This window comes from Furipterus horrens, unplaced genomic scaffold (genome assembly GCF_987537825.1).
Source record: "Furipterus horrens unplaced genomic scaffold, mFurHor1.1.pri manual_scaffold_3, whole genome shotgun sequence".
NCBI classification, from domain to species: Eukaryota; Metazoa; Chordata; class Mammalia; order Chiroptera; family Furipteridae; genus Furipterus; species Furipterus horrens.
In genome coordinates this window covers 165,778,921-165,791,961 of record NW_028327173.1, presented here as the reverse complement: position 1 = coordinate 165,791,961, position 13,041 = coordinate 165,778,921, and the positions used below count along the sequence as shown (strand labels likewise).

Here is a 13,041-nt window from a genome sequence, read left to right as displayed (position 1 = left end):
GAGCTCATATCTCCCCAGCTCCCTCACCAAGCATGGGCTCAGGGAAGCTGCCCTAGTTATCTAAGTAAGAATCAGAAGAGTTTCTCCAAAACATCCAGCCCAGAGAACAAAAAGGCAGTTCCCCGATGTTCAGTTTTGTTCCTCTAACTCACATCCTCGCCCAATTATGGCAGCACCCCTCCTAGTGCAGAATGGATGACCTGCAGAAGCAGGAAAGGGTGCAGGCAGATGAGGGAGCAGCTTCATTTGGAGGGCCTGGAACAAAAGGCCTCTGTCCCTCTTTACTGCTGTCAGAGTGACCTGCGTTCCGCTCTCTGTGAGAAGGCGCCCTGCCTGTTAAGGCACAACTGAGAGGAAAAGTGCAAGTGCTGAGTCAGCAGGGCGGCTCCATCCCCCTCTCAAACACAGAACCACCTTATACAGGGTCACCTCCCACGGGCCGATGTGCACACACCTTCTGCATGCATTTTGTTATATAGTTCAAGGTACTGAGCTGCTCCTGTCTTGCACATCCCCATCCCTCCCCTTCTCCATAAACCAGACCACTTAATCATGACAGAGAACTATCCATCCATCCAAAACAAGGCCAGGGCCTTTACCTTGCAAGCCATCAACATATCTGACACGGCTTTCCGGCTCAGGTTGGCGGTGGCGATCACGTCCTCCTGTCTACATGAGTTCCCAGCGGCCACGGCTTTGGCTGTTGCCATGGTGATGCCTTTCGTCATCCTTATCGATTCTTCAGGTGATGATGTCTTTTCAGGTACCTCTTTTGACTGAAATACCTAAAAGTTAGAAATAGAAGAGGTGAAAAAAATAAAAAAGGGAAGGACAAAAATAATTTATTTTCCTCTGACCAGGCTGTAGCTCAGTGTCTGAAAACTGAGCTAGCAACAGGAAGAAAGCGTCAATAGGCAGGAAATGATAAATTTAATTTGAGTACACTAATAGTATTCTGGCTTTCAAGATTTGAGCACGGATAAGGCTTACACACCTCTACTTGGCATTGCAAAAATGGATCCTCAATATTTGTAAACCATCTATCCCCAGGAAGGTGGTTCTGTGGCTTCCTGCTGTCTTGCCCCATCCCCACTGGAGCTTTGGCAATTTCCAGAAACTCTGCAGTCCTGATGTTGGGTCCAGAGCAGGACTGACCTGGATGTATCATTCTGGACTCACCTCTCTCTCTTTAAATGGGTGTGGGGCTGGGGAAATGAAACATTCAGTTTCTTCTCTTCTTAGCCTGTCTTACAAATACAACTGCATAATTGTGCAGGGACGTTCATAAGGAGCACGCCACAGTGACATCATGAATTATTTAATGACACATATGCATGCTCACGAGTGCACACACACACACACTCCTGTAGAGGAGGTGAAATAAATTAACCATGGTAAGGGAATATCCCACTTCAAAGTTCCACCTGTCAGTCAAGCCATCCATTCATGTTTCAAGGCCATCTGTCTCATCTCTCTAATGTGAGTGCCCTGGCTGTGTGCTGGATGTGCATCTGTCCCTGCACATAAGGACTCCCAAACCAGTTGGGGCCGCTCTGTGTTCAGCCCTAGGCAGCCATGGTTCAGCAGGGAAGACTTGCATGAGGCAGAAAGGAGGACTCAGCCAATGTTCTCACGGCATATGCTCCTCTGGAACCTCCAATGGCCACGGAAACACATTCTGGGTCCATTTTAAATCGCTTGTATACTTAGATTGACCATGTATCTGCAATTTCCCAGGAAAACTCCAAATTTCAAATCTTTTCCGCTGCCACCATTAAGCCCACACATTTCTGTCAGAACATGTGTCCAGACGTTGGTAGAAATCCCCCAGCAGGCGTGAGCAGGTAAGTGCACGGCAGCGGAGCTTGAGGACACCACCTGTATTCCTTAGTTTCTCCTCTGCAGGAGAGCTAAGTACAACAGCAACCAAGTTTGAATCCATTCAAGACAGGAAAAGAGAGCACAAGGCTCCAACGCCAAGACCCAACAGAACCACTCACGCCCACTGCTGACCTTCAAGTTCTTGTGACCTTCACATGTGACCCTCTAAGGATGCAGAACAACTGGTAGCAAAGGCCAGCTTCTCCCTTTCCCTCTCCCCCTCCAAAAGGAGGCTGAATCTGTAATCAGACCTCCTATTAGAAAGAAATCTCAGTTTGAAAACACTCATTTCCAGCATACTTCTATTTCCAGGTATCAGGATGAGTCAGTCCCATCATCATTGAATTAAAACAACAACAGATAATACCCACATCACAGTAGCACCAGGACACACTCACTCAACAATGCTGGAACCAGGTGAGAAAGAACACAGGGTCAACTTCCCCGAAATAAGACATTTCAGAGCAGGGAGCTAGATTTTAAAGGGAAGCGTCTCAGGTAACAGCATCCAGGTTTTTCTAATGGCTAATCTCAGGCTCCAAAATTCACACATACACATCAGAGTGAAGTGTTGCTGATAGCAACAGGAATCAAGAGGGGCTGAACATTGGACACATGCCTGAAACCCAGGGTGAGTACAAATAGCTGTATAGATTTTTCCCTTTGCCAGGAATCTTCTGTAATGCTTTGGTTTCATGCTGCCATTTTAGTGCAATTAAACCTGAATAGTCCTAAGTGATACAGTTCAATTGGTTCCTATTACGATTACAAACTGATCCTAACCCAATTCTGCGGTGGCCATCCTCGGGCAGACAGGTGCGTGAGCCTCCCTAGTTCAGGTGCTCTGGGTGAAACCTCTTTATACTAACAGTCTCAGAGAAGCCTGTGCTGGGTCAGCTGTTAGATATGGGTGCCCAGGACTGGTGAAGGTGGGCTCCTCACCGTGAGCTCCTGCTTCATGTACTCGATCGTGGCCTCCAGCGCCCGTGTGCCCCGCGTGGCCTCGTCCTCCACTGCCTTCACAGTCTTGAGAAGGGAGGTGACATTGGTCACCATCACCTGCATAGGAAGAAAAGCCGAGAGGAAACAGTGCGCTGAGGATGGATCCCTTCTCCTTTTGTTCCAGATCTGATGCCCTGAGCAAAAACACCTTTCCTTCAGTGAGAAAGGAGCTCAGGTGTGCCTTCTCTCACGGTTCCCGTGTGTGCTTCTCTCTCTGGCACTCCTCCTGCATGCTCACCCCCCGCTGGCGCTCCACTCTACCTTGGCAGCCCCCTTGAGCTGGTACATGGAGGGGTCATCGGCGGGCTTGCTGGCTGCTCCCTTGGTAGCACCAATGAGGTCTGAAAGGGCCTTGGCTACATCTTTGATGGCATTGATCAACACCACCTGGAAGAGAGCATGGAGCCCAGGTGAGCACCCCAAGGAGACAGGGGACATCTGGGTCTCTAGGTCAGCAGCTCTCAAACCTGCAACTCCCAGAACCCTGAGAGCCACCCTGGAGATTCTGATGCAGGAGTCTGGATGAGGATTCATTATCCAGACTGTGGAAAGCTCCCTGAGGCTGATACTTGACATGTTTCAACACCCGCTAGAGGGCAGGTCTGCTGACAAGCTGCCTAAGAATGAAGGCAGCAGCTAAGCAGACACCCGAGAGGCAGGACCATTTGCCCGTACTCTGAACTGGTGGCCAAAAATGCTGAGAACAAAATGCAAGCCTCACAGCCCGGCCTGCAAGGCCTCTGCGGCCACCCTCCTACATCTTCGGCTTTGGTTCCTAGGGTTCTCTGACCTGCTCAACACGCTACCAGCTCATGGCTCTTGCTTCCCCATTGGAAGTCCCAACTCATTCCCGCTGCAGGGCCTCTGCTCCTGCTGTTCTGTCTGGAACTTGGCTCTTTTCATCATTCAGCTCAAATGTCATGTCCTGAGAGACCTTTCGGACCACCCTCACTGTAGCCCCTGCCAAGGCCACCCACTCCCATACACTGCAACTCCATCAGCTTGTCCTGTTTTATTTATAGCACTTATCGGCATGTGGAATTGTTTTATTATTCATTCTCTTAAACACTGCCTACCTTTTCCCCTGACTTGGATGTAAACTTAGATGTAAAATGCAGGAGGGCTGGCCTGGACTCCTGTGTGTGTGTTTCACACTCAGAAAAGGGCCTGGCATATTAGTGTGTACTCAGTAAATGTTCGTGGAATGAGTAAACACAGGTGTGTACCCACATGACACTGGACATGATACAGTATCTTCACTCTTCTGATTGAACACAGACTATCAGTGTGTGAGACTTGGAATCTGAAGTACCAGTCCTACTCAGGGATTATGTGATACAGGGCATTACACTGAACTCTTCTAGGTCCAGTTGCTCCCGTAACAACTCCTACTCCAAGAATAACAACATCACCACCTTCACTTTATTGAGGGCAGTGTTCTAGGGGCTGAGCCAAGCATGATACACATATTACCTCATTAAACCCTCACCACTGCCATTTCAAGTGGGAGCTCCCATGCTCCAACGGCTTTAGAGTGAGAATTGGGATTTGGACTCTGGTCAGTGTGACCCCCAGGGCATGGTCTTAACCCGCGGACGACGTGACACTCACTCTATGGCTCTGGCTCCTACAAGCAGGACCAGCAGTGCCAGCCCTGCCTATCTCATAGCACTGCTATGAAGATGAACTGGATAACATACATAAAAACACATGTTGGAAATTAGTCTCAGACAGCTGCAAGTGCAGCGACACCGTCATTGCACAGTCTCCTGCGCCCCCTTCTCCATCCCGTGCCTTCTGCCCCACAGGGCACAGGGAACCTTGGCCAGCCTCTTAAACTGCAGGGTAGGTAGGGCTGCGATGGACTCACAGGGAAGGCTGACAGGTTGGACCTCACACTGATTCCTGAGAGTGTAGCAGGGAGGGGCAGAGATGAGACTGAGGAACAGAAGCCAAGGTCAGCTGCCTGTATCCCATGTGCCCTGGCCCATCCCTGGTCACTGGACAACTGATTGGCAAGTGAGGACATTTTTCACTAGAGGTCTCATGAGAAATTGAAGCGTTAGGCTCTCTAGACCATTTGGGAGTTAAGGCTAAGCAATTCAAGACATTCCTCTATTCAAAGGTTTAAATCTTTCCCAGCCAAGTCACCTCTCCTAAAGTTGAGCCAGGCTTGGAGAGCATGAGTTCCCACCCCAATGACATATTTTCAAACTTTTCTCCCTCCATGGGGGTAAGAACAAAACTGCAGGCAGGGATTTCTGTGAAGACTTTGAACTGCAGAGGGCAGCCATCTGAGTTCTGATGATATCAAGGAGAAATCCAGCAGAAGGAGTAAAACAGCAACCCTCAGAAGGTTCCTTCATGGAGCTCTGCTCCACTGGAGGATGTCAGGAGGGAAGGCCACGGTCATGTGGGAACAAAGCTGGTGGCCACCTGTTAATTAGAACAGTAGCTGCCATTGGCCCAGGCACGGGACAGTAGGGAGCTTTCTACCCAGTATTGTCCACATAGGCCAAATAGACTAGTTTACTGAATATGGTTTCATCAGTGAAAACAGAAGTGTCTGCCATTTGATGGTGCTGGGATAGACAGAACAGAGGGAATTTAAGTTTTGTACTTGGAAATGGGTAGAAGCCATTATTGATGGCTGTGGTTGGCTGTTAGCTCAAAAACAGCTGAACATGTATTTGATGGGTATCCACTATGTACTGGGAGCTGGGTTGGGGGCTCAGGTTTCAAAGAGTAATAAGCTATGATTACTGTCCTTGATAGCTGACAGTCTAGGCTGGGGGACCAAGGAATAGGCAGGTAACTTCGCTGAAATTGCTCAGTTAAGAGTGTGAGAGCACAGAGCCCCTCCCTACCCCTCCAATTCTCCTCTCTCCCACTTCTGAGCCAGGTTTCTCAAGTAGGCTGTCTACAGATACTGGTTTCGTTTCTTCACCCTCACCTGGCTTTCCTGCCACTCAACACAAACTGCCCTAGTAGGGGGTCGCCAATGCTTTCCAAGCCACCCGGGCCAGTGGCCAGCTCTCACACCTTCATCTTTCTTGACTCCTCAGTCATCTCCGGTGGATGGAAACACTTCCTTCCTTCCACATCAGGTTCCTGGCTTTCCTCCTATTAGCCGTACCTGCTTCTCAATCTCCATACTCATCTCTTTCTCCTTAAATGGCCTTGAATAGTGCATCCCTTGGGGTCCCCTTCTTCCCTCACTCCACACTTTTCCTCCTCTGCGGTCACAGTCACGGTCTGTATGGCAACACACCCTGAATCCACATCCCCGTACCCGAGCAGGCCTTTGCCCACACTCTAGCTCTACCCGCATGTCTCTCTGCCACTCCTAACTCAACATGCCCCAAAGTGTGCTCACCTTCATCTCCCTGCCCAACCCAGCTCTGCCTCCCGAGAGCTCCAGCTCATACATGGAGCCACCCTCCACCGAGCCAGCCTGCACTGTGGAGTCAGTCTTGCCTCCTCCCTCGCCCTTATCTGTAAATGCTCACTGCATTCAATTTTTTACCAAGCCCAGCTGAGTTGTCTTTACAGATTCCTCCCAAATCTGCTGGCTTATCTCCCATCCCCACGGTCCATGTCATGGATAACGACATCCCACTGGTCTCCAAAGCACGGACACACTCATGCACATATTGTTTACTTCTAAGTTCCTATTTTGCCTTTGGCTTCTTCTGAGGCCTGGTGCACAGTGTTTGTGGGATTGCAAGGATCCCCTATCTCTCAGGCTCACCCGTACCTGGGTCTCGGGGTCGTCAGAGCCCAGGCTGGCGGCCCCTAGCTTGACCACCTCGGCGAGCTGGGTGATGGTGGCTGCTGAGGACTGGGCTGCCTGTGCTAGCTTGTCGGGGGTGGACGCGGCCCCAGACACCAGCAGCTTTGTATCTTCCACCAAGGCCTTGGCTGTCTTCAGAATGTTCTCCCTGGAAGGGGGAGAGACAAATGACCAAGCTTTGTTACTAATAGTTGGGAAGAAAAGAAACCCCTCATAGGGGCTTTTTGTGAAATGGCTTTGAGGAAGAGAGGCAATATGTCTCCCCTCCCTTATCAGGGGTGTCCATCTTCCATGGAGGGGGACTGAGAAAGGAGAGGGAAGCCAGTCCTGTAGTCACATAGTTGATGACTAGTAAAACTTTAATGGAAGATTCAGGCCCACCAGCTTGGTCCCCTACCCCCAGCCCTGTAGCTACATGAGATGCCAGCTTCTTTCCTGGGGTTCCCACTCTCCCTAAAAATACTTCATAGCTACAGGAAGCTGTGAGAACCCATGGATCAGGGGACTCCCCCAGCATATCAGAGCCCAAGAGGCTGGGTCCTGGAAGGGGTGACCATGGGAATCTCTTCCCAGACCAGTCCTGGGATAGAAGGGAGATGGAAAGGGGGCTGGACACATGGGGAGGATATGCGTGGTCTCCAGAGCAAATGGAGATCCTGGTGCCAGCCTTTCGAGTGGGGCTGGAAGAATTAGCCCAACAGGGACAGGAGGCTCAGACCCCTGCTTCCCAAAGCGTGGAAGAGCTCACTGTCTCTGCCCCCATTGCTCCCAATCCTGCTGGGGCTGGTTAGCAAATTGGAGCCTTCACTCTCCAGCTTGGCAAGAGGAGAGATCAAAAAGCCATCCTCTGCAGAGCAGGTGGATTTAGGCTGTAAGAGGGAGGCAAAGCTGGAACATGGCTCCACGCTGACAGTTGGCAAAAGGCGCTTACTCTGATTATGTGGTTCACTTTTCCCACTTGAACATCTTGTTGAAATCAAAATGAATGACCACATTTCTGGCTCCTGGGTAGCGTCTCCAAAGTCCAACAGGCCCACCTGACCCTCTCCCCAGCCAGGAGCCCTGTACCTGTGGTCTGCGAAGGTCTCGTTGTTCTCTGCGTTCAAGGTCCCTGCTGTCGCAAACATGATGGTGGTGTCCAGGTCGGCGATGATCCCAGACACGGCAGTGGCAGCTGTGATACATGCTTGGGTCCCCTTGTTCCCAGCCTGGAGAGCCGACAGCACCAAGGACACCTGCAGGCAGAGAAGGAATGCCAGAGGAAGCGGAGGCAAAGGGACCCAAAGGTACACACACTCTGAAAACACTGATTGTTCTCCTCCAGGAGTCCATGCAGCTTCTGGGTTCATACTATGACCTGGGGCCAACAGCCTCCGTCTGAACTCCAGCTTTGCTGTTTGCTGGCTACCTAACCGTGGGCAGGCAGGTTTCCCTCTCTCAGTCTCAGTTTGCTCATCTGTAAAACAGCTCTTCCTTCTTGTCTAACAAGGGTTGGTGGCAGGATTAAGCACAGGAAAATGTATGTACAATGTCTAACATGGAACTTGGCACATAATAAGTGTTCGGCAGAGGGCAGATGCTATTATTTAATTATGATTATGTTTCTGAAACCACAAGCAGGGATATAAAGGAAAGGCGTGGCCATTTCTGTCCTCTCTGATTAGGTTTTGGTAGAACAGCCCCCTTGGCAAACACTCATGGCCCCTTCTTTTTTTTAATTTGTGTTTTTGATACACCTTTATATGTTCTTCAATTTCAAGTAAGAAGGGCACCTCTGACTGGAAATCCTCCATAGTGGACCCCAGAGGGGATCACTGTGTGTTACCTCTATCCCAACACTATGTTGAGCCACCACCTGCCACCAAATAATTCCAGGGATCTGAGAGTCCAACAAGTTGGCTAAGTATGCACTCCGGAGTCTTCTGTGTCAGAAACTCTACACTGCCACCTGCCACACCCCCTCCAGTGCACCCTCATTGTTCCCTTTCCTACAATACAAGCCTGCCCCCCCGCCCCCCCCACATCGCTGCATATAATTCTCCCCTGGCTGTGGAGAGGCCTTGAACAGGTTCAACCTCTTCAGCCTCCTGCCCCACTCTTGCCAGCTCCTTCCTTCAGCATTACAGCTCATTACTACATCAGCCAGCTCCTTAATTCCCCAAACATCCTCTGCCTCTCCCCCTCCCAGGGGGTCTGCCTGCAACACCCCCTCCCCTCCTCCTCTCCAGCCACTGACCTGTAAGAGCCTGTTCCAAGTCCCCACTGGGATGCCTTCCCCACTGTCCTCGCCCAGAGATGGCTGGGCCTCCTGAGGATTCTACACACTGCCCCTGCCCTCAGGATGGCCCATTGACCACCATTATAAACAGTATGAATCCAGGTAGTGGCTGGAGGCCCTCGGAGGCCCTCGGAGGCCCTCAGAGGCCAGGAGCTGTCATATTTATCCCTGTGCACGGAAACTCATCATCCTTGACTATCGCTGACCTAGAGAGAGGAGTCTGAAAATGTTTTGTGAATGCATTTCTAAGAACACACTGACCAGGACAGGGCAGTTACAGCTTCAGTGAGAGGCACAGAGTTTGAATGCTACCTCCTATCCTCACTGCTGAGACCTCAGCTGAGGCCGTGGACAAGTAGGGCAGAGAGCCCATTTCCTGAGCATCTGCCGTGTCCCAAGACCAGCCCACAAACAGCTATTTCCCGAGTTAAATCCCACTGTACCCCACCAGGAAAAGATGAGTCAGACCAGCACAGAGCTGGCCTGGGAATGAGGGGTCCAGTTTCTGGAAAGGACTCCCAGAGGACAACGGCCAAGGCAAGTAATCAGAAGTCCAGAGGGACATTCTCAGCCAGTGTGAACGTAAGAGTCCAAAAATAGTGTCCCACCCATGACAAAAGGTATGTGTAAGTCAGCAGGTATTTATTTTTCACACTAAAATCTTTTTTTTAAAATATGCTTTATTGTTTATGCTATTAAAGTTGTCCCAATTTCTTTTCCCTTTGTTCTCCTCCACCAAGTCACCCCTTCCCTTCTGTTGTCCCCCCCCTTAGTCCATGCCCATTGGTTGTGCATAGAGTTCTTCTCAACCTCTTCCTGTCTACTCCACTCCCTCCTATGCTTCTTAATTCCTGTACCATCTCCCTCCCTTTCCCCCTTTCCCCTCTTCGCTGACCTCCCCTCCAAAATGTTCCCCATACCTATAATTCTTTTCTCACTCTCATTGCCTACTTAGTCTGCCTTTGTATCAATTCCCTAGCTTCTGTTGTTGGTTGTTGTGATACAGTTTTCATTTTAATGTTCATAGTTTTGATCCTCCTTCTCCAAAACAAGTCCCTTTAACATTTCATATAACAGTGGTTTGGATCTGATGAACTCATTCAGTTTTACTTTGTCCTGGAAGCACTTCTCTGCCCTTCTATTCTGAATGACAGCTTCGCTGGACAGAGTAATCGTGGTTGTAGGTTTTTGCTTTTCATTACTTGAAAATATCTTGCCAGTTCCTTCTTGCCAGCAGAGTTCCTATTGGGAAATCAGCTGATAGTCTTATTGGGACCCCTTTGTATGTAACTCTCTTCTTCTCTCTTGCTGCTTTTAAGATTCTCTCTTTATACTTAATTTTTGACATTTTGATTCTAATGGGTCTTGGTGTGGTTCTCCCTGGGTCCAGTTTTTCTGGAACTCTCTGTGCTTCCTGGACCTGTAAGTCTACTTCCTTCTCCAAGTTAGGGAAGTTCTGCTTCATTATTTTTTCACATAATTTTTCAATTTCTAGTTCTTCTTCACCTTCTGGCAGCCCTGTGATTTGGATGTTGACCCGCTTATAGCTGTCTGATAAGTTTCTGAGCCTCTCCTCATTTTTCTCACTTCTTGTTTCCTCTTTCTGCACTGGTTCACTGTTCCTTCCCTATGTTCTGATTTGTTGATTTGATCCCTGGTTTTCTTTCCCTCACCACTAGTTTTGTATATGTTTTTGTTCATTTCAGCAGGACTAGCCTTCATTCCTTCCCCATCTTGTTTAAGATCTGCTGTTAGGTCTGTAAACATTTTTATAACCAAAGTCCTGAACTGAGCCTCAGATTTCCTATCTGCTGCTTCATTGGATTAGATATTTGCTGTCTGGTCAGCTGTGTCACCGGGATCTCTATCATGATCTGTGCCATCCTGACCTTTTTGTGTTTATCTTTGCTTCCTGGGCAGGACTGTCACAACTCCTATGCTGTAGGGGACGGAGCCCCATGTACTCGTCACAACCGGGCAACCCTTCTCACCACGCTGTGGCATTTTCTGCAGGGGGTGGGAGTCCAAGTTGGATTCCTGCTGTCCACTCTCCACTGAGAGACTGGGAGCCTCCTCCTCCATTCCCACCCCATCCGGGACTCATAGTCCAAGGCAATGGAGGTCTGCCTTCCCTGGCTTTGGAATTGCAAGCTGACAGGTCTGGTCTGCAGCTAGGGGTGCTCCCCAGGCGCTTCTCGCCTCCCCTTAAGTACGTGTGTCTGTGCTTACCGCTATCCTGCTTCTGTCGCTGCTGCTGCCGTGGACAGCGCAGCTTGAACTCTCCTCCCTGGATTCGCCCCTCCTACCCGTCCGGATGAGCACCACTTCTTTATAACTTCATACATTGGACTTCCATTAATTTTCTGGAACTTTTGGCTACTTCTGGTTTTGTGGTAGTTGTATTCCTTCTTAGTTGTGGAGGGAGATGGAGCGTGTCAGTCTAGGCCTCCATCTTGGCCAGAAGTCTCCTGTGTTTGTTTGCTTCCGCATCCCAGGTAGATCTGTCACTCCTACTACGTTGTAAGGGGCGGAGCCTTAGGGATTCGTCAGTAACAGGAGACCTGTTTCACCACATTGTGGCGCTGTATGCAGGGGAGGGGTCTGAGAGGGAACAATGCCACTTGCCCAGCACTTGCCCCTTTTCCAGGCACTTCTCCCACTTCTGCATTGGACTGGCACCCCTCTAGCTGCTGCTCTGGCCGTCGTTCCAAGAGTGGGTGGGTCTGTGGATGTTCTAGGTCCGTGGGGGCCCTTTAAACAAGTGGACTCTGCTGAGAGACTGGCAGTTTCTGCCTCCGTCCCAACCCCCACTGGTTTGCACAGTCAAAAGCAATGAGGCTTGATTTTCCCCGGTGTTGGGACTGTGAGCTTTGAGGTTCAGTGAGGAGCTGGGAAAGCTCCGCAGGTGTCTCTCCTGACTTTTTAAAATGTGTAACTGCTTTCCATTGACCTTCTGCTGTTGCCGCTGCTGCCACCACCACACCGTGTCCTCTCTGCCCTGGCTCCGCCCCTCCTACCTGTTTAGATGAGTATTTCTTCTTTATATCTTTGTTTGCTGGACTTCCATGCACTTTGATTTTCTGGAACTTCTGGTTGTTTCTAGTTGTATTCCTTTTTAGTTGTGGAGGGAGACACAGCATGTCCGTCTACGCCTCCATCTTGGCCAGAAGTCTAGCAGGTATTTATTGAGCATCTACTAGTTACTAGGGAATGAGGACAAAAGATGAACAAGTCAAGGGGCTCATGGCTTGGGGGAGTTACACAAACACAACTGAGCCAAGAAAGACACACCAGGGGGGATGGGAGGGCAGGAAATTTGAAGGGCAGGACCTATTGGAAGAAACCTAAGAAACCACCAGGTAGACTAGTTGCTCTGAATAAGCCTCCTCTCTGCCTTTGGTTCTCCTCCAGGTGTCCTAAATTCTGGCTCCTCTGCTGGGAGAAGCAGTAAGACCAGGGCCAGCCCTGGAAGATCGCATTGCTTCACCAGGCTCACCAACATCATGCAACTTGAACCCCTCCTCCCCGCTCCCCTCCCTCAGCTCCTGCTATAAGGTCTTCTACTGGGAAACTTGGCAAGAGTAAGTTTAATGACAAGGAAGGGCTTTCAAAGGAGGGAGGAGAATGCTTTCCTCCAGCTGAGAGATTTACTTTCTCATCCTGTGGAGTCTAGGGAGGCCTGGACAGTCCTGTGGGCTACGGGACACGGCCAGATTGAGGCTTGGCCTGGGCGAGGGGCCATGTACAGAGCAGCCTCTGTAGGGCAGCTTCCAGGTGAGGGGTCCCCCGCCCACCCTCCAGTCTGGTTGCCAAGCTTCTAAACAGTACAGAGCTCTATGTCCTAAGAACCAGAGTGAAGAAGAGGGAATGCCAGCCAGGCGTGGATGCTTCAGCCTGCACAGAGTTGGCCTGAAAAATGGCTCAGAGAAGTAAGCAAAGGAGATACTGGGAATGCAGGGACATTTAGAATCAGGGAGAACTTGCCGGAGAGCAGTGTTAGAGGACAGTTTATATGGAACAGCAGCTGTTTATTAAATGAACCTTGTGTCTGACACTGCACAAAGCACTTATACACATACCACTACAA

At 50.0% G+C, this 13,041-nt stretch overlaps 1 protein-coding gene across 1 annotated transcript in view; it reads right to left on the bottom strand.

The window, feature by feature from the left end:
* Nucleotides 1–13,041, bottom strand: part of TLN2 (talin 2) — a 426,734-nt gene that overhangs the window by 40,931 nt on the left and 372,762 nt on the right. Inside the window, exons 50-54 of the mRNA XM_090270695.1 lie at nucleotides 7,745–7,911; nucleotides 6,641–6,824; nucleotides 3,145–3,270; nucleotides 2,824–2,940; nucleotides 600–785 (exon numbers count right to left, since the gene is read on the bottom strand). Coding sequence (XP_090126821.1) covers nucleotides 600–785; nucleotides 2,824–2,940; nucleotides 3,145–3,270; nucleotides 6,641–6,824; nucleotides 7,745–7,911 — 780 coding nt within the window. The remainder of the gene's footprint in view (nucleotides 1–599; nucleotides 786–2,823; nucleotides 2,941–3,144; nucleotides 3,271–6,640; nucleotides 6,825–7,744; nucleotides 7,912–13,041) is intronic.